Source organism: Talpa europaea (genome assembly GCF_964194135.1).
Source record: "Talpa europaea genome assembly, chromosome: 5".
Classification (NCBI taxonomy): domain Eukaryota; kingdom Metazoa; phylum Chordata; class Mammalia; order Eulipotyphla; family Talpidae; genus Talpa; species Talpa europaea.
Window position 1 is genome coordinate 25,795,258 of NC_140071.1, and position 25,464 is coordinate 25,820,721.

General features: G+C 39.3%; 1 protein-coding gene across 1 annotated transcript in view; it reads left to right on the top strand.

The window, feature by feature from the left end:
- Positions 1–212: 212 nt before the first annotated feature.
- ITGA2 (integrin subunit alpha 2) overlaps positions 213–25,464 on the top strand; it is a gene marked incomplete at its 5' end in the record, with an annotated part of 81,642 nt that continues 56,390 nt past the window's right edge. The window contains 2 exons of the mRNA XM_084233211.1: positions 213–270; positions 23,939–24,059. Of these exons, the coding sequence (XP_084089337.1) occupies positions 213–270; positions 23,939–24,059 (179 nt within the window). The remainder of the gene's footprint in view (positions 271–23,938; positions 24,060–25,464) is intronic.

A 25,464-nucleotide genomic window follows, 5' to 3' on the forward strand; every position in this document is an offset into this window, starting at 1 on the left:
GTGGAGTTAAGGTGCGGGGCGGGGCCGGGGCAGATCCGGTGTTTGCCTGGGCGGGAGGGGCGGGCCTTGGCGCCCCCGGGGCTGCTCTGCAACTTTTCTCCGCTCACACCCGGGCGGGGGATAGACGCCCTCTCCACGGTTTCTGAACAATCTCCCGTTTCTTGGGCCCCTCTGCAAACCCAGAAGATACCGTCCCCAGAGACCGACTCAGGATGTTAGCTGGCCGGACAAGGGGCGCGCCGCTGCGGCTGGTGGTAGCGCTCAGCCAAGGTAAGCGGGTCGGCTGGGCGGTGCGGGGCACCCACGGGGAGGGGTGTTGCGCTGCGCGCGTCTCCAACCTAACTCCGCGCGTATCAGCTTCCGAACCGGATTCCGAGGCGGATGGAGACTTTCCATTTCCCACTCCCGGAGCTGGTGTCCCCCGAAGGCAGGTCTCATTCTAATGAGCCCCCGCCAAATCACCTTAATGCGCGCTCTAGTTTTGGGCGCCCAAGCACACACACTCACACACTCACACACACACACACGGAGCGAGTAGAGGTGAGGGGCTGTGCTGGCGCGCACAGGTGCCTCTCCTGACCCGCACCCGGCACTCTGTGGTTCCCCGGAATCGCGTTTGGACCGCAGCCTGCACCCCCGCAGCGAAAGCCTAGTAGCTTTGCAGAAGCCTGGGTGCCCAAAATGTGTTTTTCATCCCAAGTGTGTGAATAATACCTCTATCCTGAGGACGCTCCATTGGTGTTTCTTCCCACAGCGAACTTGGAGAAACTAAGCTCCTCTTCAGTTCTTAGCAGAGTGGAAATTCCCCTTGCCTTTATGCCTTCCTCGTATTGTTGTAACTTCATCTGCAGAACAAACGTAAACTTAGGCCAGGAAAAGTTCTTTCCACTTTCTTGCTCTTAGCTTCCACAAGAGAATTCACCAGAGCAGCATCTCCAAAAACAGGCGGTAAGAGCGCGGCCCACCCGCTGCCTGATTTCTTTTACTCTAAATGGGAAATTGGGGCTGAGGGTGCAGAGCTGCTGGGTGACCACCGGCCATTAGGAGGACTTTCTCTGATCTTATCCAGGGCCTAGTGTGTGCTTAGGGTTCAGAAATTTATTGCTCTTGGAGGGAGAGTTTACATTTGCATTTTGTAGTTTTGAAGGATCACTTGGTTTTTCAAGTGTTATCATAAGGAAGAGAAGTAACTCTCAAGCTGTCCTTGGAGCCTGGCATTCTGCCCCTCTCCCTCTTCATTATTATGGAAGAAACCTGGTCCAGAATAACCCTGTAGGATTTTATCCAGGTGACAGAACTAACACCACCACTTTCTCCAGCTCTCAGCCAAGAATGAATTATCATTAGGTTTTCTTTGGAACAGTGTCTGGTGCTTCCAGGTTGTTCTGTCCTGGCATCACAAGATTGCTTTTGAGGGGCATCAACCCTAATCTAGGGGTTTCACATAAAGTTGGATTCACATTGAAAAATTGGTCCCTGGAACCACAACCTTCCCAAGAGCTAATGCATATTTAAAACCAAGGTATTTTTTTTTTCATCTCTTAAATTACCCATTATTAACAGAAGCTATGGAAACATAACATCATTTTCTTATCTTTGAAGTGTTGAGGCTTGTTTTTGAAAGAGCTGTGAGAAAACCCTGTAGTGGAATGTGTAGCTGCAGGGTGTATCATCCAGCAGAGAATTTACCTGGAGTTATTTAATAAGGACTTCTCAATGCAAGCAAGAGGAGGTGGCTTAAAATGACATCTGTAAAAGTATTTTGAATACGTACCTCCTCTTCCTGCTCCAGTTATTTGCATAGTCAAGGAACAGGCTTCCTCTTAATTTAGGGTAATCATAATAAAGTGCATATTTGTTACCTCAAACAAGTTTTTGGGGAAACAAAATCATTTTTGATACCATGAACATCCGAAGTGAACATAAATAAGCTAGGTCAGTGCTAGCTGACTTTTATATATATATATATATATATATATATATATATCTCATTACCTTATCTCTTTTTAAAAAAATTATTTTTAAAGATTTATTTATTTTTATACAAGAACCGGGTACAGGCCTGATGCACGGGAGGGTGAGAGGATTCACCAGAGACAGAGTGGGGAACACAACAGGCAGATCTACTGAAATACACTGCTGAGCAGCGGGTGAGTGAGGAGAGGTCTGCTGCACCATGTGGGTGAGTTCCCTGGCCAGGGATCTAACTCATGCTGCAATGGCTGGCTGGCTATAGCTTGATAGCTCTGAAACTTTAACTGTAGAAGCATAATTCCTCAAATCTCATGTTAACACTCAGTTTCAAATTCACCTCCGATAACCTTCTCATGGGTTTTTAAGAAAAAGTACTGCTCATAGTTTAGTTTCAAAGTCATCACTTTTCATGCATCATTCTTTGGTTTAAATGCTTGCAATCATTGAAATAGTAAACAGACTGAGGATAGAAAAGAGCCCATAGAGATCTAGATCATCCATAAATTAAATAGTAAGTCCATAAAGGAAAGGGAAATGTAATTTCAAAACACACATCACTACATTCTCTAGTGTTGGCCAGACCAGGTGTAATGCTCACCCTGTGTTTCACCTTCCACAATTGAGTACCCTGCCCCAGGATTTCTTCTGCCTTCATGAATACCCTCAAATCCTCTCCCTAATTTCCCCTCAAGCTGTAAATATTCTAATTACTTTCTTAGTAAGAAGTTCTTCCTTTTAATATTTAATTTTGTAGCTCTTTCATGTGAAACACACTTCCCCTCTGACTTCTGTTCTTTTGTTCTTCTACTGTCCTGGCTCTTCTTTCTTTGTCTCTGTTAACCCTGCCTCATTGGTTTGACCTGGCTCTTGCTGGTGTTTGAAGAGTCCCATCCTGGATCCTCCTCTTCATTCTACCATCTCTCTCTCAGCCAGTTACCCACTCAAGTCAGTCTCTCCAATTAGACTCCAGATCAATATTTCCTTCTGCCACCAAATAGATCCCTCTGGGTGGGGTGGAAGCACAAGGAACTCTACCTGTGTCCTCTGTGAGGTCCATACCTGTCCTTTGAAACATTCCCAACTATTGTTCACTGCTGTTTAAGGGCAGCATTATCATGGAAATACTGACATGGGGGGGGGTCACTACACTCATTTTCAACTTAAGTCAATCCACAAGTTTTGTTTGTTCTCCATCCCTGTTCATACACATTCTGCTACCAGCCACGTCAGGCCCTCATTTTTTTTGTGCCTTCTTTTGATCTCCTATTCCTTCAGTTAATTTTCATTATTGTCACCAACATTATCTTTCTAAACAATGATCTGTCTCCAATCACTCCCTTGTTGCAAATATTTGGTGGCTCCCCAAATAGGGTATAATCCAAATTTCTTGAGTGTCATAAAAAGCCTTTTACCATCTGGTCTCAGCCTGTGTGTTCAGCCTTTCCTCTGCCAAATGCACTTCTACACAACACTGTGCACTCACCCTCATCGTGCACAGATAGCTGCATACACTCTCTGAGTTCTGACTGCACCTGGTCATATTTTATTTTGTATTAGAATCTTCCCAGAACACTCTACTTGCCTTCATTGCCTTGGTGCCTAGTCCCTCCCCCCCCCTTTTTTTTTTTTGCTCATCCCTTTGTGACTGAACATTTTCCAGTGCTAGAAGAGACAATGCCAAGAAAAGGTATAAAGTAGGAAAGTTTTTCTTTTATAACTAGAAGGTAAGTTTGAGGCAATTTCTCATCTCTGGGACCTGCTCTGAACTGCCTCTCTCTACCCATACTCAGCCCCAAACAGCCTTAGGCCACTCTTTGATAATCTGGCTTCCTTCCCCCAGGCTCTCCTGCCATACCTGCCCCACCTTGACTAAGCTTTGCTCTCTTAAATACTGCTTCATGAGCCACTGTTTGATTTAAATTCATGGACTGGGGCTCAGGATTCGTTATTTAAAAACAATTACTCATATGCTTCTGAAGTACAGCCAGGTACTATGCCTCCTTTTTTCTAACAAATTAAAATTCCAGTGTTGCCTGTACCACCTTGTGAGATGGCCACCAGGACAGGCAGATTTCAACACTGAGTCATGACTACGTCAGTTCAAATGCATTCCCTCTTCTGTGTGTGATGAGTGCGCCTGTCTTCTTAATGTGCTAATAGCCTTGGGCATCTTAAAAAGGATTAGCCTACTGATGTAAAGAAATGAAGTTCTAATGTTGGAATTTTAGACATTCAGCAAAATAAAGACACGTTCTGTCAGGTATCAAAAATTTCAAGAAGAAATGGAAATAAAATATTTTGGACCAAAAGTACCATCCTGACATCTTCTAAAGGAAGTCACAAGTCTTGGTCTGGACGATTAGTCCTGCTTGGCTTGAGATATTATTGAAAGATTTAGCACAGCATAGAAGAGAAGGAACCTTGCAAGGTAATCACTAACCAGCTGCTGAGGGGTTCTTTTTTTTTTTTTTTCATTTGTTATGGTGACTAAAGATTTACCTGGAAGAACACACAGAAAAATAGCTCCTTAAAGAGCAGAATCCTGATACCACAAACCCCAAGACAAAAGATCTGTGTGTGAAAGCGAACCCTACTGTGGCCCTTCAAATGACCTGTAGGTGCTTTGTTGACCTTGAGACAGCCAATACTGTGCAACAATATGCTGTGGTCAGTCCTAGAAATCTAGTAATTGATCTTATTTTTTTATAAATATTTATTTATTTATTTATATAAGCACTGGTACAGTCAGAAGCGCGGGAGGGTGAGAGAATTCACCAGAGACAGAGCAGGAAGAAAGCAGGTAGATTGACAAAATACACTGCTGAGGGGAGCAGCGGGCATGGCAGGAGAGGTCTGCGCACCTTGTTGGACCCTCACCTGAGGCCGGGGATCGAACCTGCACTGCAGAGGCTGCAGGCAGCTTCGCAGCCCAGCGCTCAACCGCTGCACCATCAGGGGAGGCCCTGATCTTATTTTTTATGTAGTACCTGTTTCACATAAAGCTGTGGAGTCAGAGGAAACTTGAAGGATATGAATATAAAAACACATGAAGCATTATGGTCCTAATAAGTTGATGTTTATTTGGAAGCAAACTCAAGCAATAGGGAAGGACATTGTCTCAGTCCTTAGAGACTGCCTAACCAATTTCTGTCCCTGCTACCCTATGTTCTGACAGAAATCCAATTACTGAGTTACCTCCCATCTCTGCACATCTAGTGGATCAAGGTAGGTTGTGGGATGATTAGACTGAACTAGTCCTAGTGGTCCCATACACCTCACCAGTGTCTGATTTAGTTATAGTGATAGGATACAATTTTGGCCAAAGAGATGTGAATGGAGGCCTGCTCAGGGACTACTGGGGGAAGGGTTTTCATTGCTGAGAGGCAGTAATTAAGAAACATCATCAGGTCTAGATGTGAAGGTTAGAATAGCCATAGTCATCTCACAACCATGGTATCTACTAGATTGAGGGTTTAGAGCCATCATACCTATTGGCACCAAATATTTTTGTATAAAAAATTTATTTTTGTTATAGTATGTTATCTGTGCTGAAACATGGAGATGATGTAACAAAAGTCTATAACATAATAGATGTCATATGGTCACATAACTAATTGCCAGATCTGTGGTACAGAACTATGTGTTAAGTTCAGAGTATGGAGGATATCATTGGACACATTGAAGTGTCTACTTCAAGACAAGTCTTCATGGGGCAGTAAAGAATCATTATAATACATATTTACTTGAAGGGCCTCAAAGTTCAGAGTCCAGAGGTCCTCTTTTTAAATATCTGTAAGTGATAATGTAGTGATATAGTATGGAGAATAACATAACCAGGACCAGGACCCATGTCTCCTGTTTCCTGGGGTATTGCGTGTTTCAGATGCTTGAAAAGGAAAGCAGAAAGTTCCTATGTGCAGGACACACTGCTCAGGGTATTTACAGAGTGAAAGCTAAGAGCTTAGCAAGCACCAGACCATGGAGGGCCTTGTAAACCTTGGTGAGGAGTTTGGATTTTATTCTGAGAGACAATGGGAAGATTTTAAAGGACCTTAAGCAGAGTAGTGCCGTGATCAAACAGTTTCTCCTTAGATGACTCTAATAGCACACAGGATAGTGGGTTGAATGGAGGCCAGACTGAAAACACTAGACCATTTAGGAAAGAGCTGGTTCTGGTGATCGCCTCAGTTTAGAATGCAAGTTGTGAGAACTTATATTTAGCAGTAGGAAAAGACAGTAGGAGACAGACTTGAATGATATTAAGGAAGAATGGACAGGATTTGGTGATTGATTTGCTATGGTGGCAGGAAGAGAGGGAGAAGATAGGATTGAGGCCTCAGTTTCTAATGTGGACAACTCAATTAATGGGGTGCCATTTATTGAGGCAGGAAATGCCAAAAGAAGGCAAGTTAGAAGATGATCAGTTTAATTCAGCGGGTTGAGTTTGGACATCCAGGTGTACATGTCTAGTTAATGAACAATTATAGAAGTGGTTTTAGGAAAAGGAGAGAGAGCTAGATGGGGATAGAAATGTAGACATCTGGAGAGAAATTGAAGACATTGATTTTTTTTTTTTTTTTTTTTTTTTTTTTTTAAAGGAATTCTTTTTTTTTTTTTTTTTTTTTTTTTTTTATAGAGGCATGCTTTATTTATTTGTTTGCTGGTTTGTTTGTTTGTTTTGTTTATACATGCACTGGGTACAGTCAGAAGCGCGGGAGGGTGAGAGAATTCACCAGAGCCAGAGCGGGGAGCAGAGCAGGCAGAAGGACCGAAGGACACTGCTGAGGGGAGCAGCGGGCGGCAGGAGAGGTCTGCGCGCCATGTGGGACCCTCCTCTGGTGGCCGGGGAGCAGCCGGGGATCAAACCGGCGCCGCAGAGGCCGCGCGCAGTTTCGCAACCCAGCGCTCAACCGCTGCGCCACCGGGGAGGCCCGAAGACATTGATTTTTGAGTCAAGCAAACTATCTTAGAGGTTCAGGTGAGGAGAAGAGACATAAAGGAAGAGAGAAGGAGCAGCTGGCGTAGCAGAGAGAAGACTGCAGGGTAAGCCACTGAAAAGCTATTTTGAGAAAGAAGACTTGGTCAGTAAACTGAACTTCACAGAAACCGAACAGTCTGAAACGGCGGTTTCCTGGAGTGAAAAAAGCAGAAGCCATTGTCAAGTGGGCTGAGGAGTAAATAAAAGGAGAGGAAATGTAGACAGTGACCGGAAATCTGGCAGGAGAAGAGAGGAGAGAGTATCTATAGGGACAGAGATGGGAACAATGAGATGGGAATACTGGATTTAAAGAAACATGGATGGCGCTGGAAGGGATCATGCTCAGCGAAATAAGCCAGAAAGAAAAAGAAAAATACCGGATGGTCTCACTCATAGCAGGAATCTAGAAAACTTAAATAAGGGACCAGGAAAATGAATAACTATAAGAAAGTGAAAATCAAAATCAACAAAAAACTATGAACCAGAGATACTCTATGGGAGAGTGGGGGGCGGGGAGGGGAGGGATTGGGGTCAAAATAAGGGGGCTGCAATTGTATGGGGAATATAAAAATAAAATTTATTAAAAAAATTAAAAAAAATAACGAAACAACCCTTGGAAAGACTTGCATAAAAATGTTATAATGAGATTTTTTTCTATTTCTATTATATATGTTACTCAAGGTACATTGTAGTTTTTGAAAATTATATTGGAGTATCTGTATGTGGCATAGCACAAGAAGAACTGAGGAAGAAGAAGAACACTGATGCCTGTGGAAAAGATATAATCAGAGAGAACGGAGAGGGGGGAAAACTGGGTGTCCCTCAATAACAAATTAGTGGCCATAGATAATCATATGCATGGAGGCAAAGTACGTTCTGGAACATGAAATGGAGGGAATATTAAAAGATGAACAAAAGGTGAAGTTGCCCAAGATTTGCAAATTAGGGGAGGGGGTACAGCAGAGCTAAAGGAAGAGGCTCCCCACCCTCCCATGTGGCTACTGGAATTGAGGAGGGAGACATTATTATATACATTATATACATGCTAGAGTAGCTATAATTAATGAACTTAGTGCTGGTTTTAGAGTGTGTAACATGCAACAATATTCCAATCCTGCTTGTAGAATGAGTAGCAGTGCTTTAGTCAGATTTCCTAAAAAAGCAAAGAAGTGCTTTGAGAGCTATAGATTTATGTTTCTCCAGTTCTGCTTCTAATTCTATTTCCATCCAATATGAGAAAAATCCTCAAAATAATCTTTCCAGAAATCATAGTTCCAGAATTAGTGGTGGCATATAAAGTTTCGGTCAGTAAAGTAGTCAAGTCTAATTCTGTGAAACTCAGTGAGATTTTCAAAACTTTTGAAACCATATTCAGTTAATCCTATGAGCTAGAAAAAATATTTTTTCTTAGTTTTGCTAAAATTAAAACAGTCTCACAGTGCTTAGAGTCATGTTTCAATAGTCTATGCCTATGGATACTTACACCCCTTAGTCGCATTAACTAACCAGTGTTTTACTCAAAATGTGTATTTTGCTAATATTTTCAGTTCCGTAGATCATTAGTATGGTCAATAAATTTAAAGTTAATTTTTCTTCCTTTGAGAGATTGTCTGTCCTGTTACCCAAATAGCTTGTGGAAACTACAATTTTTGTGAGTAATGATTCCTGCATTATTCTGTGTCCTGAGGGTAACTGCAATTCTTCCTTTTAATAGTTTCAAGTGACTAGAGACAGTTCTTACTACAGGAGCCATTCAGAACTCCTGAGCGTTGAAAAGCTCTCTGTATAAAAATGAGGTTAATGTTTAAACAGAGCAGTGGAAATAAAAGCATGATGGGCACTGTATTGTCCGTGTGAGAGATTATTTCATTGTGTTTTGAAAAGCACAAGCGAAGCAAATGCGCCCATGATGCCTTGAACATTGGCAGTTGTCATTCTTGCTGATTCATTTGAAGGTGGCCTTTGTTTGTCTTTGTGCAAGACAGATCTCATTTCCATGGATACCATGTAGAAATGCAGACAGAACACAAGCTGCCTTCTGCTCAGTTCAGTCAGATAACTCTATTCCAAATTGTTTACCAGTTACCTCCAGGTCCTTTAAACCCTATAACTTCCTGGACACTTGTTAGACTATGGACACAGAAGCTTCTGGATTTTATAATCTTTTCTCAACTATCTTCTGAGTGCTAATGTATAAAATAGATATTTCAGAATAATTGACTTAGTTTTCTTTGTACTTATTACCACTATTCCAGTCAGAGGAAGAAAAGCTTAGCCTTGGAAATTGGGATACTGTTATGTATCCTTTTAAGATAAAAGTGTAATAAAAAGTTCAAATAAAAAGTCAGTACAAATGGAAAAATAGTTAAATAGTTTGTGCAAATGTCACAGTGTCTTGGTCTGTTCAGACTGTTAGACTGTTATAACAAAATGCCACTGACTGGGTGCCTTATTTCTCACAGTTCTGGAGGCTGGGAAGTGCAGGGTGAAGGTACCAGTATGATAATTTCCTGGTGAGCACCTTCTGACTGTATCCTCATAGGGTAGAAGGGACTGGAGGGTCTCTCTGGAACCTCTTTTAAAGGGGCTGGTCCCACTCATAAGGGCAAAGCCTAAGCATCTCCCAAGGCCCACTTCCTAATACCGTTGTCTTTGGGAGTTAGAATTTTGATATGTGAAGTCTGGTTGGTGGTGGAGGTTGAGGGGATAAATATACAGAACACATCACACAGCAATTAAGAAATCCTTTTGTGATTGCTTTACTTAGTAGTATATTATTTTGGCCCCAAATAATGAGATTTTAATGTTTCTTACTTTTTGTTATCATTCGACTGAGATAAGACCTTATCCCTTTTTTAGAGTACAATCCCATAAACTCATGCCTTTGTCTTCTCTTTCTGAAATACAATTAGGCCCTAAACTCCTATTCTGTACATCATTTAAACCTCAATTTAACTGAGGCTCATGTTCCCCCAAAAAGCCTACCCAAGCCCTAATCTAGTATAGGTGTCCTCCTCATGTGGACCCTTTGATAGCAGTTGGCAATGTTCTATTTTAATCATCTTTTCACTTGGCTATAACTCCTCTAGATTGCAAATGCTGAGAAGCCAGGGCCTGTCTTCTTCACTTGTGCCAAGTTGAATTTTGTTGAATGAACAATGAACATCAGTGTGTCTGACAACTACTGCAACATGGATTAAAGGCACACTCTTGGAGTGACTGCCAAGCCAAAAACTTATTCTTTCCAATTAGTACCTGCAAAAATCTCTCTATTTGCAGATTTATGTCAACTTGCTAATTTATACGGTAGTTGATAAATTATTTTTCACTTCTTTGACTGTTTGCTTCAGTGTTTCTCCTTTGGCTTGAACTGTCTAACTGAATAGCTCTATTGACAAGTAACAAGATGAATAAAAGTGTTAGGGCAGGGCCGACATTCTTTAATTTTCCCCCAAACCTTTTACTATTCCCTTTTCTGTTCTATCAAACAGTTTATCTTTAGCTTGACTCTCTCTCTCCCTGAATACAATCTTTAAGATCACCTTCCACTCTATTTATCATTGTATTCCCAGGTCCTAACATATAGTAAGGGTTCAAAAAATGCTTGGCAAAAACAGTTTAAAAATTAAAATAAAAATAGAATTCAGATAATATGTAAATAACTCCATTGTATTTCTAAACTTGATAAATAATTTCAGTTTATAGAAGTTTTTCTATATAAAGCAGAATATTTGAATATCATTGTAGAAAAATGACACTAATATATTAATCTTAATAGGAAAACTATTGATACTGATATTTATAGGTTGAATAATGTTTTAATAAATATACTCACCATTTATATGAAAATGAATGGTTTACTTTTTTAAATTTGCTATCATATAGATTTTTTTCTATATGAGTATCATATTTATAACTCTACATCAGTGCCTCCTGCCATGTCATGGTTAGCCATTGTTCCATTGTTGGAGAGTTAGGTTGTTTCCTGCCGGTTTTCCTCTATACCATAAATAATATGGCTATAAATATCATTGTATGAGAAAGTTTTCTTTTTTTCTTTTCTTTTTTCCTTCTGGACAATTTCCAGAAGAGGCATTACTGGGTCAAAGATTATGCGTATTTTTTAGCTGTTGTTCCATATCGAATAGCATAATTATCAAGTAGTGTGTGTGAACTTACCAGTTTTGGCCAATATTATACTTACCCTACTTTTTATGGCTTAAAAAAACTTTTTATAGTAGTTTGATAGATATGCAATGGTTCTACTTATTCATTTTATTTCTCTTTATTCATATGGATCAGGATGCATTTTAAAGTTATAATTTAAAAACCTCTATCTTTTGAAAAATATATGTGCATTGGGATATTCTGGAATTCAGGTCTGGAAGAAACCTCATGAGACCATCTAATAAATGCCTCATTTGGGTAATATCCAGTATTTGAAATTATGAAAGTTCAAAACTCCAACTCACCCATCATTCCAAGATGCCTTCAGAACTTCATTTGAAAATCTTTTTTGACAAACTTCTCTTTGTCACCTCTATCCCACAGGCTGATTATAATCTATTTCCACTTGAAGAGTGGTAATCCTCTAGCTAAGTTTTCCATATTTCCCTGGATCAGAAACCTTTAGGGGGAAAGAGAAGACTTTCTCTTTGTCAGAGCACTTGAATCCTTGTAAATAAATCTGAAGATTGTTCTGGTTATTTATTAATATTATTTTTCAATTTTTTCCCACCACGATCCCTTATATCCCCACTCCATCTTAACCTCAGAACCCTCAAAGTGTTTATTAATGTCCGGTAATTTTTGCAAGTGTTTTACTTTGTTGAGTTGTCTATTATATAAATGTCCAGTACTTACCCTTGTCATTCTCACTGGCTTTATTACATATAATTCCTCTCCGCTCCCTCCATTTTTCCATAGATGGCTACATTTCATCTTTCTTTATGGCCAAATAGTATTCCATAGTGTGGATAAACCACATCTTCTTGATCTAGGTGTTTCCTGATGGACACTTAGGCTGCTTCCATATCCCAGCTAGTGTAAATAGTGCTACAGTAAACATTGTCAAGAATATAGGTTTTTTTCATTGATAGTCTTATGTTCTTTGGATAGATGCCCAAGAGTGATAATGCCAGCTAGTACAGTATTTATTTACATTTTTAGTTTTTTAAGATAAATTTAGATCACTTTCCATTATGGCTACATCAGTTTACATCACCACCAATAGTTTGGTTCCTGTTACTCTGCATCCTCTCCAAAACTTCATTACTGGGGGTCTTTTTAATTTATGCCATTCTCACTGATGTGAGATAGTGTCTCATTGTGGTTTGAATTTGCATCTTGCTTATTGGAAAGGATAATGAAAATTCATTATCAAAATTCTATGAAATTTCATATATTATTGGCCTTCTGGAATTCCTCGTTGGTGAATTGTCTGTTCATATCTCTTGTTTTCCTTCTGATTGACTAATATTGTCATGTAATTAATCACTCTAAAAATTTGTAGCTTAGGGCATCCCTGGTGGTGCAGGTGGTTGAGTGCAGCACTGTGAAGCTGTCCACAGCCTCTGCAGTGCCTGTTTGATCCCCGCTGGCCTCGGAGCAACCCACATGGCGAGCAGACCTCTCCTGTATCACCTGCTGCTCCCCTCAGCATTGTATTTCGTCAGTCTGACTGTTCTGCTCCCTGCTCTGTCTCTGGTGTATCCTCTCACCCTCCCGTGCATCTGACCTGTACCCCAGTTCTTGTATAAATAAAATAAATCTTAAAAATATTGTTACTTAAAAAGACAAAGGTAATTATTTGTTTCTCATGGTTTCTTGGGTAAGACTTTGAGAACAGCTTGGCTGGGCAGTTCTGGCATGAGCTCTCTTGTGGTTATGTCAGTGGATAGGCAGGTCTCTCTTCCTATAACTGGTAAGTGGTCTCTGCAGCAGGGCTCTCTGTGGGTAACCTGACTTCTTTCAGGGCAACTCTGGAACCAAAGGCAAGTGTTCCTAAAAAACAAAAACAAGCAATTGGCGGAAACTCCATGGCCTTTTCTAAACTAGACTCAGAAATTATGCCTACTGTTTTTGTTCATCTAAGCAATCACAAAGCACCCTCTCTAGTCATGGAAGGATGCTTATTCTGCCTCTTGATGAGAGGGTCGAGGTATCCCCAGACGTGTTTTAAAACACCCTAGCAACTTATTCAAATTAATGATGTTATAAGTCTTTCCATCTTTTAGACCATTTTCCATCTTGTTAGCTATACTTTAGAGTTTGAATCATTTTTGCTTAGTTTCAATCATTTAGAAATGATTGTGTCATTTCTAACATAATCTTTTAGACCAAGTTGCTCACCACTGGCATTATTGAAATTTGGGGTCCGAAAACTCTTTCAGGGAAGGGATGAGAGTGCCCTGTGCACTTAGGATGCTGAGCACGACCCCTGGCCTCCACCCACTAGATGCAATAGCCGCCCTACCCCACCAGTGTGACAACCAAAAATGTGTGCAAACATTACCAAAGACTCCCTGAGGAGAAGATTGTTTCAAGTTGAGAACTACCCCCCTGAACAAACATGTATTAAGCAATTTAATGTTCATGGCATCATGGAAAGAATGCCAGCTTCGAAGAGTACATTAAATGCCAAATGCCATTTTTCTGGGTGACTTTGGATAAGTCACAGGCAAACTCTATCCCACCTTGTTGGGTGAGTGGGTGATTCAAATGGGCTTATGAATGGGAAAGTATTTGTAACCTTTAAAGGCATATAAAAATGCTATTTTAAATTTCATATTCTTTGTAATCATCCATTTTTATCATCATTTATTTAAGGAACCTTTTTTTTAAGATTTATTTATTTATTTGTACAAGCACTGGGTACAGTCAGAAGCACGTGAGGGTGAGAGAATTCACCAGAGCCAGAGCGGGGAGCAGAGCAGGCAGACTGAGGAAGTACACTGCTGAGGGGAGCAGCGGGCGGCAAGAGAGTTCTGTCACGCCATGTGGGACCCTCCTCTGGTGGCCGGGGAGCAGCCAGGGATCGAACGGGCGCTGGAGAGGCTGTGGCACTCAACTGCTGTGCCACCGGAGAGGCCCTATTTAAGGAAGCTTTTTAAGGGGCTATAGGCAGTACCTGTCACATAGCAGTAGAGGGCCAGACACCAGGGAAGTTGGGGATTCAAGGCAGCTGCTCCAGGAGCTCTTCATTTCTAATATAATCCATGGAGGAGAATGGTGGCACCAAGATCCTTATAAAACATAAAATTCAACACCTAAAACAAAGACTTTTATTTAAAAAATTGCAATTTTCTTTCTCAAAAAAAGCAAAGGAAATATTATGCAGCTGTATTCCGAAGGCAGTTATAAGTCATTTTGAGCTTTTGGTTTTGCATTTTGTGATTTTTTTAAAGCACTATAGTCATTATAAGTCAGTTAGTATGGAGCTTAAATATGTGTGCAATGGTGGCCATTTCTAAAAGGTCTATATTATCTAAATTTAGTTGCTTTTAGTTTTTCTTTATTTGAGAGGAGGGCTTTTGACATTATTTCTGCATTATCATCTTTTCAGCATAAAGACAATGCTACTGAAAATTATTTCCTCTGGTTATGTATGTGTTCAGATGTGACCTATGACATTTTCTGTTGTCATATATATTCTGCGTAATTATTTGCCACACTTCTGCGTAATTATTTTCAGACTTTAGAGTCTGAATCATTTTTGCTTATTTTCAAAGTCCAGTCTGAGTAATTCCGCTTCCTGCTGCTTTGACTTCCTATAAGATCCATGAACTTTTTCTTGGCTTTCATCCCTCAGCAAAATGCAGCAGCTTATCATTTCCCCTCCCCATTACACATCAGTTTTCAATAGCTTATAAGTAAATTTGCTCAGGATATCTTAGAGGTGAAAGTTAGATTACAAATTGGTGTGCTTTTTAAATTTCTCAAAATGTATGCTATCCTCAGTGTCACATAATATTAACTGTAAAAAATAATAACAAAGTTTTCTTTACTAAGTGTTGTCATAGGCACTGGGTTTAACATTTTATATGCATTGACTTATTATAATGAGGTATATTATAGCTATTTCATAAATGAGAAAGCAGTGGCTATATTGGATGAAGAATTTGCCAAGTTCACAGAGCTCTTCACATCTCAGCAGTCAGACTCTTAGATTCTACGTTATACTGTTGGTCTTGCCTAGCATATGGTTTTTTCAGTTAAAAAAATGCTTGTACTTCTACATTGGCATATTTCTGCCAGTTTATCATCCTAAAATATAATTAATCTTCTGTTTAGGACTCTCCTAGATAACAAGCAAAGTTAAATGCTATCTAAAATAGCAAATAAAATGTGTGTATTTGTGAATATCTGTGTAAATATATGTACCATATATATGTATGTATATACAAATCTATCTTTCAATCCATCCATCTATCTTCTTAGTAGAATGAATCAAGCATCTTCCTGTGAACCAGTCCAGAACTCTGAGGATTTGTATATTAACTGACTAATCTTCATTGATTTCCCATTATATGCCTAACTCATTGTTAGTATAAAGGTAAAACAATCTGTATCCTATCTGTAACTTTGATCATTATCGATCCACATGTGCTGGACACTATTCTGAGTCCTGGGGAAGAGCAGTGAATAAAATAGACAAAGCCCCTACTGTCAGGGATAGAGGCAGATTTACCCAAGTGAAGCTTCAAGGGATCCTCACTGTCCTTTCACGTGTTCACTGATAATTAGATTAGATGTGCAAAAGTGAAGATCAATGTGTCTTTTGTGCCCTAACATAACACATTTCCACAAGGACAGCAATAACAAACCAGGTAATAAATATCATCAGTTCAAAGTTTCTGAATTAATTCCTGTAAAACAAAATTTGAGGTGCCTTAAAATAGTATATATTGCACCTGGATAACATTTATACAACATTACAAATAAGGAGTTATGATAATGGAAGGAATTTCTCTCAATTTAATAATAATCACTTTCAAAATTCAGTTTTCCATGACAAAAGAAAAGTTGAATAATCCTTAGAGAATACAGTTTCATAGAATTGTTTTCAAGGGAAGAGGTGATCAAATTATGTGGAGGCAGAAACTGGGAAGGAGATATTGCAGAAGCTGTCAGGCAGTCAGTAAAATGTCAGATATTTTTTCTTGAAAGTTTTCAGCCTTAAAATATGTAACTTACTAGGCTTGCTTTTTTCATTCTAGAAAAAAATTTCATTTTGTACCTAAATTTGTTTCACAATTTTGTAATTTTTCCTTAAACAGCCACTCTTTCCCAAATTTTAGAAACTTTAATCCCAGCAAAACAGACCTCCTCCAGATTTAATGAGGAAGGCAGACAAATAAAAAAGATAAATGTATGACCTATGAGGTAATGCTCCTTTAAGAAAAATACAGCAGAGAATGGGTGACAGAGATTACCATGCAGGTGTGGAAAAGGGAAAGTGTTGGTGTAGTTAATCTGGTGGTAGTAGTTTAGTTTAATATAGTGTCTGTGAGTCAGGAGTTTGGATGTGACTTCACAGTGTCCTCTGCTTTAACATCCTCACAAGGCTGCAATCAAGAAGTCACCCAGGGCTGAGGTCTCATCTGAGAACTCAGTTGAGGAAGGATCCACTTCTGTTGTTGGCAGACTTAGTCTTCTCCAAGGCTGTTGGACTGAGGACCTCAGTTTTTGCCTGGCTCTCAGCTGGAGGCTGCCCTCAGAGTTTTGACCTTTGGGCCTCTTCTTCATCAAAGCCACTAAGAGAGAACCTCTGCCCGCAAGATTGAAGTTACCTGTGACTCTTGCAACTGCAGAGGTGACATCCTATGGGGTTTAATTCTAATTTTTGAATCTTCAGTTCTGTTGGTTTGAGGTCACAGGTCCTGCCCTCATTCAAGTGCATGGATAATTAGAGACAGGTGGATCACTGGCCCCCTGATCACCATAAATAGGAAGGTCATGCATTTCTGGCAGGTTGGTGTTGGATGCAGAAACTAGAAGGAAGAATGAAGATGATGCTTTTTGGGAAAAGAGTATTCTAAGGAAAGGAAACACATGCAAAAGATCTGAGCATTATGTGTGTTTCAGAAAAAGCCAGTCCTGTTCAGTGAGCGAAAGCAATAGGGGAGGAGGTGAGGTCAGAAGGTGGTAGAAGTGATAATAGCAAGGTAACATTTGCACAGGAGGATAGTTGACTGACATAAGAGATGCAGATGTGTTGTGTGCAGGCTAGGATGGTTGAGGAAAACCTCAAGCAAAAGTTGGTAGATAACTGTGAACTGAGATAGAATAGAGGCAGCGCTAACACCAGTTACACCTACTGTTTCCATATGCTGCCCCAAGGTGTGTGAGGCATATCATATTGCTGAGCAAGGTGGTCCGCAGGCACTGACTGCCTGTTGCACAAAAAATGCAGTGAGAGAATTTTCTCCTTTCACACAGAAGGAGTTTAGGGAGAAAGTGTTTAAAAATGAAGTGGATTGATGCGATGGTATGCTTAGTAGTTTTCCCAGCAAGTGGCCAACACTCTTTTTCCTGCATTTCACTGTCTCCCCCTCAGCCCCTGGGAGACAGTGAGTCTACCAGATGGCAGGTCACCCTCCAGTATCCATAAGAAAAAAAAAAAAAAAAACAAACAAACCACTGAGTTGTTGTTAGGAATTCTATGTCATGATAAATATACTTAAGAAAAATCACAATGGCTTTCATTGCCTGTAAGATTGAATTTTTGAAGTGTGAAAGGACCTAAAATCACCTATCCCCCATGCCACAGGACTCCAAAACTTGATGTAGTTACTTTGCCATGAAAAAACACTTGGATTTTTTTACACAAGATAGGAACCTTAAATGATACAACTGAAATTAGTATTTTTCTATCATTGTATTTATATATGTTCATCTGTGTATTGACAGAATTATCTTTGTTTTTTAACAAAGATTTATTTTTATTTATTTATGCATACAAGAACTGGGGTGTAGGCCAGAGGTGCAGGGGAGTGAGAGGATCCACCAGAGACAGAGTGGGGAGCAGAACAGGCAGATCTCCTGAAATACACTGCTGAGGGGAGCAGTGGGCAAGACAGGAGAGGTCTACTGCTCCATGTCTATTAGCTCCCTGGCTGGGGATCAAACTTGTGCTTCGTAGCTGATGATAGCTTGATAGCACTGAGACTTTAATCCCTGTGCCACCAGGGAGGCCCCTGACAGAATTACCTTTGAAAGTCAAAATAGTAAATGGAAATTTTCTGGTCTAATCTGATTTCTCCCAGTCTTTGGTCTGCTGGGCCTGCCATAACAAAATATCACAAACTGGATGGTTTTTTTTTTTTTTTTTTTAACAGCAGACACTTATTTTCTCAAGTTCCAGGAACTGGAAGTCCAAGATAAAGATGCCCTTAGGGTTAATTTCTGATGAAGCCTTTTTTCCTGGCTTGTATATGACTGTCTTCCTCTTTCTTCGCATGACCTTTCCTATGTGTCCATTCAAAGAGAGAGAGAGTTCAGGTGTCTATTTTTCCTGTGGTATAATACCTGTCCTGTCCTGGAGGGTCCTGTCCTGTCCCTACAGGGTATAATACCTGTAGGGTCCCAACTTTATGACCTCTTGACTTTCACTGCCTCCTTAAAGACCATATCTGCAAATACAGTCACATAGAAAGTTAGGGCTTCAATATATGAGCTTGAGGGTGGTGTTAAAGAGAATACCATTCTCCATAACTCCATTAGGCTAAATTTGTTTCTGGTCATGGAAGTGATGCACATGTTTGATACAAACTCGGAATAATTGTGAAATAAGTGATACTTGCAAGTGATACTTGTGGGGTGGGGAGGGAGGAGTAGCCACAAATCATAGAGCAGGCAATTATTACCTAGATGTCAGCTGGAGTCGCTGCTTCTTAAAATTGAGATAATATTCATTCAAATATTCATTCAAATTCTTATTCAGGGCCTCCCCTGGTGGCTCAGGCAGTTGAGCACTGCACTGTGATGCTGTCCGCAGCCTCTGTAGCGTGGGTTCGATTCCCGGCTGGCCAGGGAGATTCCCACATGGCGCGGCAGACCTCTCCTATCTCGCCCACTGCTCCCCTCAGCAGTGTGTTTCAGTCAGTCTGCCTGTTCTGTTCCCTGCTCTGTCTCTGGTGAATTCTCTCACCCTCCTGTGCATCTGGCCTGTACTCCAGTTCTTGTATGCATGAATAAATAAATCTTTGGGAAAAAAATTCTTATTCAACCCCATAAGAAGATAAAATATTCCCCAAGATATCTGTGAGCTCCCAGGAGGCATCCATTTTCATTGTTACTCAGCCCACAATGTCTGCTATTTGATTTACCCTACATGCAAGCTAGTACATTAGCCTGTTACTGTGTCATGGATGCTGACAGATGACATGACAACCCTGAATCCAAGACAAAGGGCTTTATTACTTAGAGCACAGCAAATAGCATGAACATATTTATGTAACTTTTCCATATTCATGTAACATATGTACATAACTTTTCCATGAACATATTTATGTAACTGTTACATGAAGGTGTCTAAATGGATGATACACACTCATAACTGCATCATAAGATAAAACAACATTTTGGTAAGCCTGCAGTCCTAGAGCAAAAAGGCAGACAGTCTACTTTCTGGCCTAGGCGAGAAATGACCTCAACCTTCAGGTTTCTGTCTACAAACACAAGAAATGGCCCAGGTAAACATTGTCAGGTCCTAACATCCTTGGACTACCAATTGTATGAGTTGAATGGTGTCCCTCTAGGAGATATTTCTATGTCTTCAACCCCCAAATCTGTGAATATTATCTTATGTGGATAGTGGGACGTCATAGCTTGTCTTGTGGAGACTGTGGTAGAAGCATGACTATCAAAGACACTTCTGAGGAGAACTCAGAAGGAAATGAGGGACATGTTGTTGGAAGCTGGAGAAAAGGTGACCCTTGTTATACTGTGGCAGAAAATTTGGCCTAATTTTGTCCAACAGTTGTATGGAAAGAAGAATTCTTAACAATAAATGTAGATATTTAGCTATGAAGATAATATGAGCAAAATGTCAACAGTGAAACCTGTGTTTTCCTTGCTGAATATAGTAGAATGTAAAGGGAGAGAAATAAATTGGTTTTAATTCAATAAGTTGCTTTAATCATTATTTTGATTATTTGAAAAATTCTCAGCCTATTCAGATGACAAAAAAAAAATATATGCTAGTCTTAGGAGATTCATTGTTAGGAAAGTGTGCTCAAAGAGAAAACAGAGGGTGTGAATGGAAAACATTTTTATGAACAGATCAGGCATATGATTCATGGATCTTCTTAACCATCTCAGCAGAGGCCAGGAATAGATATGCAGTTATCCAGGAAAGATCTGTGGCAAACTCTCTTGTCTAATGGTGTGGTTCTCCATGACATACATAGGGAAACCTACAAAGTACTTAGCATTGTTGTCTCAGCAGAAACACTGCCATCTGGCACTGAAGAGAACAGAGAAGCAGAGGCCATTGGAGCAACTGTGGGCCCAGAGGGCAGAGCCTTGAGCAACAGAGGGTTATTGAAACTTAGAGGAATGTATTCTACTAGCTGTCACACTTACTGGGGAATTTCGAACCCTTTATTCAGTATAGTTTTTCCCTTTGGGAATCGAAATGTCTGTCGCATGCCTTTTATACCAAGCCTGATGTTTAGATTCACAGTTCCCATATATGGAGGGAGGTCTTATACCAATACAGCTCATACCTGGAGTTTCATGCATATTTGATCTAGATTATGAGATTTTGGACTTTTGAGCTGATGATATTTAGATAAAATACTTGAACTCAGAGATAATGCTGTATGAGCTCACAACTTTTGGAAATGTTGGGATAGGTGAATATATTTTGTATGTGTCACAAACATGAAAGACTCAGAACTCAGTCACTAACTGTGTGACACTGAGCAAGGAGGGCACTTAACGTCTGGCCAATTTCCTTTTTTGTATGTGGGTAATAGCACTAAGGTTTGCTGTTTCACAAGGTTATTGTGGGGACAAAGTGAGTCAAGATGATTCATAAATAGGCAGACAGATATAAGCATTAAGAAGCAGTAGTATACAAATTTGGTTATATAAATAGTAGATGAGGAAATATTGGAAGGAAATGTATGCAGATTAACTGCATGTGTAGTAGAATATGAGTTATCTTTCTTTTACTAATTTTCTCTGTATTCCAAATCATCATTGAAGAACATATATAAATTAAAAATTCATTTCATTCAACAAACTTTATCTAAAGTGCTGAGAAAATTTGAGTTAATAGAAGAAAGTCTGAGCATTTAAGGAGCTTAGATTTTAGGAGGCAGAGACAGACAAAATAAAAAGAACAATGCAGATACATGAGATAATTTCAGTGGTGATGGCAGTGTTGTGATGGTGTGTGGTGCCAGATAGAGAGGGTGGGAGTATCTCTGCAAGGACTTCTCAGAGACCTAACTGAGCAAAGATCTAAGTAGTGCCAAGACATAAAGGCTGAGTTGGGAAGAATGATGTAAGCAGTCGGTCAAGCAGCTGCAAAGGCCAGAAACAGAATAAGCTGGGTGTGTTCAAAGACAGAAGGAAAGCTGGTGTGCCTGGAACACTGAGCAAGGAGGGTGGTGGAAAGTGAAGTCACCAGATACACAAGGGCCAGATCAGGAAGGATCTTAAAACCTGGTAAGGAAATTGGATTTGATTCTCAGTGTAACGGCAAGACATTGGGTTATCTTAAGCAAAGCAATTAAATGATCTTATTTATATTTTAAATAATATATGTGTTTGTGTGTCTATATGTACATTTATGTACATATATAGCATATACATAAAACTATAAATATATGCATATATAATATTTAACTTTTAGATGATAAAGTGAGCCTCTCGTTTCCTTATTTCTAAGTTAGTGACTGTAGTTATATGTGTATATACATATGTAGTATATATTAACTGATAGATGATAAAATTAACTCTATCATGATTCCATGTCATTACATTATCTGCTGAGATGGGAAATAAGTGAGGTGATTACATATATAGTCATATATGGTTTTTCCAGTATTAAATATTTTAAAAGTGGAAGCATCTTGACATCATCTTCCCAAGATTTTGCGGGCATGTTAGATAATTGGTAGCATATTTAAATAGCATTTATTGAGTGCTGCATAATGGGAAGAAGTTAAACTACTGATTGGAAGCCCAAGTATTCAGAATGTCAATTCTGGTTCTCTGCTTACTTTGCTATATTATTTTCATTTGAATTGTATTTCCTCAAAATAAAAAGGAGCAGCAGTGCATATGAAAAAAAAATCAATGTTTTAGAGAAAATGTGCAAATGTAGAGCTGTGTAGGTTTTACCACAGAGTATTTCAAAATTATTATTTGTCATTTTCTTCCTGGCAGCAAGTGTTTTTAAGAAACAATGAACTGAGCTCTCTTGAGTGAACAAATCTGTGGTAGAATGATTTGGGCACAAAGAAAAGCAAGTTAACTATTCTAAGTCCCCAAAGTTTCATCACTGATTTCATTATTCCTTTGGAGCATGCTATAGAATCGGCTTCCAGAGCACACAGGCACAATGGAAGAGCAAAACCTGTTCTTTCATCCTTTCAGTGCCTGAAACAATACTTATGAAATACTGTGTACTTTCAGTGCTGCTCAGAAAGTTGGATATTCTTTTGTGCAAACACATATTAATGGAACTTTGATGTCACTTTTAAAGAGTCTACTCTGCCTTCAGTGTCTGCAAAGATAAACGCTGATCTCAGGCTACATGAAGTGTATTCCCATCTCCATCGAAGGCATTAATATCCATACAACCTTCTTTCTCCAGAATGTACTGCCAGCATTAATGCTCTCAGTGTAGAGAGAAATACAAGGTGTGTTTTTTTTGTAAGTCTATCAAGGTTTTATCTTTCTTGGTCTTTGTTGTTTTTGAAAATGATTATCGTGTCTCAAGCATTCAGAAAGAAAAAAAAAGCAAAAAGCAAAATCTATTTGACAGTTCTCACTGGAATAAAAGACAGGAAACCTTTCCCTACATTTTCATCTTAAAAATGATCCCTTCTGAAAGAAAATGATTCAATTTCTAAGGAGCTGTGGTTTCTCCCCACCTCCACCTCTTTTAATGTAGTCAGCAATGCTTTCTTTCTTTCTTTTTTTAATTTTGCATATTTTAATTTCTTTTTTTAAGATTTTTTATTTATTTATACAAGCAGTGGGGTACAGGCCAGAGGAGCAGAGGGTGAGAGAATCCACCAGAGACAGAATAGTGAGCAGAACAGGCAGAAGGACCGAAATACACTGCTGAGAGGAGGAGCTGATGAGACAGGAGAGGTCTGCTGCGCCATGTGGGAATCTCCCCCTTCAGCCAGGAATCGAACCAGCGCCACAGAGGCTGTGGACAGCTTTACAATGCTACGTTCAACATGCTGTGCCACCTGGGAGGCCCAGCAATGCTTGATAGACATTTCATATAGACTCCATGTCAAGATTATCAGTAGTTCAGAAAAAAATAGAAGGTCGTCTCCAGATCCTATCCTCGGATGGCTTACAGTCTTCTTGTGTTTGAAGGGCAAATAAAACTAAAGTTACTTAAAATTCCTAGAGGTAATATATGGGTTAAGGTTTAAGTTCTTGAATCAGGCTTTACCCTTACCACTTTCTACCTGTGAGACACGCTTACCTCTTGGTTCAGAAATCTCTGCAAAGCAAAGATATTGTTAGCAATTATCTCATAGGGCTACTATGAGGATGAATGACATAATCAGTCATGAATGCAAAGTACTTATTGAGGGGCCAGGATCCCAGATAAGTGTTTAAAATGCCATAACTATTATTTTTGACAATAATTAATAAAGATATTAATAATTAATAAAGATAATTATTACATCAATTAAGCATTTTTAAGTGAATTTTAAAAATTATATTACAAAGTTGTATTCACACATTGTAAATATGGACTATGTTTTCATTTTTTCTTGATAGGAATTTTATATTGTTGTATGGCATACAATGTTGGTCTCCCAGAAGCAAAAATATTTTCTGGTCCTTCAAGTGGACAGTTTGGCTATGCAGTGCAGCAGCTTATACATCCCAAAGGCAACTGGTAAGAATATTCTCTTCTTTATGATTTCAATAAAAATGCTACATACATTTCATACTGGACTCAAATTGCTGTTTCACATGGATGCATGACTATACTATAGAGTAACCTTCCAATATCCTTAATTGAAAGATGATCTGGTGAGAGTTATTAATGCTCAGATAGATAGTTAATTGGGGATGTATAATGATATGCTTTTTTTAAAACCTGGATATAAATTTTTTCCTAATTACTCCATAACAAAATCATAACACCAGTTTTGATCATTTGATGGATGGGTGAATAGGTAGATAGGTTTTTCTTCATTTATTATTACATTGAGTTTTGTAAATGTTTGCTCAGTTAATGCTATCTCTGGACCATTTCTAGATGGTAGAATTGTTCATTGTTTCCTCAGCTTTCTCCTTCTGTAAGGTTTTATTTCCTTTATTCGCAACCAGTCTTCCCTACTCCAGGTACCGATGTGTCCTCACAAGCATCCATGCAAAATTACAAAGATTCCTTTCTCTAGTGCACTAACATTGTTATTTATGCCCCAAAATGCCCTGAATCTTTTGATGATGCATTATAAGCCCTGACTACATGTTCATACAACCATATTCATGGTGGTTTTTGCCTTACCTTAAACCATTGCAGGTTTAAGTTTCCTGTAATAACAATGAAAGTAAACTCAAGGGAAATCAAATGATTGAGAAAGTTATCTGTAGACAGAAGAGCTGCAGCTCCTCTTCTGTCAGTTTTTGCCCACTGATAAAAAAAAAAATGTATTAGGAGTTATATAACTCAACAACCCAATAAAAAAAAAAATGGACAAAATAACTGAAGAGACACTTTCCAAAGACATTCAGATGTCCGACAGGCTCATGTAAAAATGTTCAACATCACTTATTATGAGGGAAAGGCACATCAGAATCACAATGAGTTACCACGTCACCCCTATAAAGGTGACCTATAGAAAACTGAATAGAAACTATGAATGTTGTTGAGGATGTGGATAACAAAGAATTTTCATCCACTTTTGGTGGGATTGCAGTTTGGTGCAGCCTCTGTTGAAAACTGTATGAAGAAAACAACAGCAAAAAAAAAGAAATCCCATATGACCTACCAATGGCAATGTTAGGTGTTTATCTAAAGAACATGAAGACTCAGCAAAAAATATATTGGTCACCTGAGGGCATAGAGGGCAGGAGGGAGGGGATTGGGGAAGAAGAGGATAGGACATTGGCATGGGCATTTTGGTGGAGGGCGAGTAAAGCACGTGCACATGTGGATGTGTGAAAATACACCCCCGAAGTTATAAATATTTGTGTGTATGTATGTAAACAACTGACATTAACAGCAATTTTAAGAATCCAAGTGTATTAGCAGCTTAAGGTGAGATTCCTGTATTGATAAAGTCGTGTTAAGA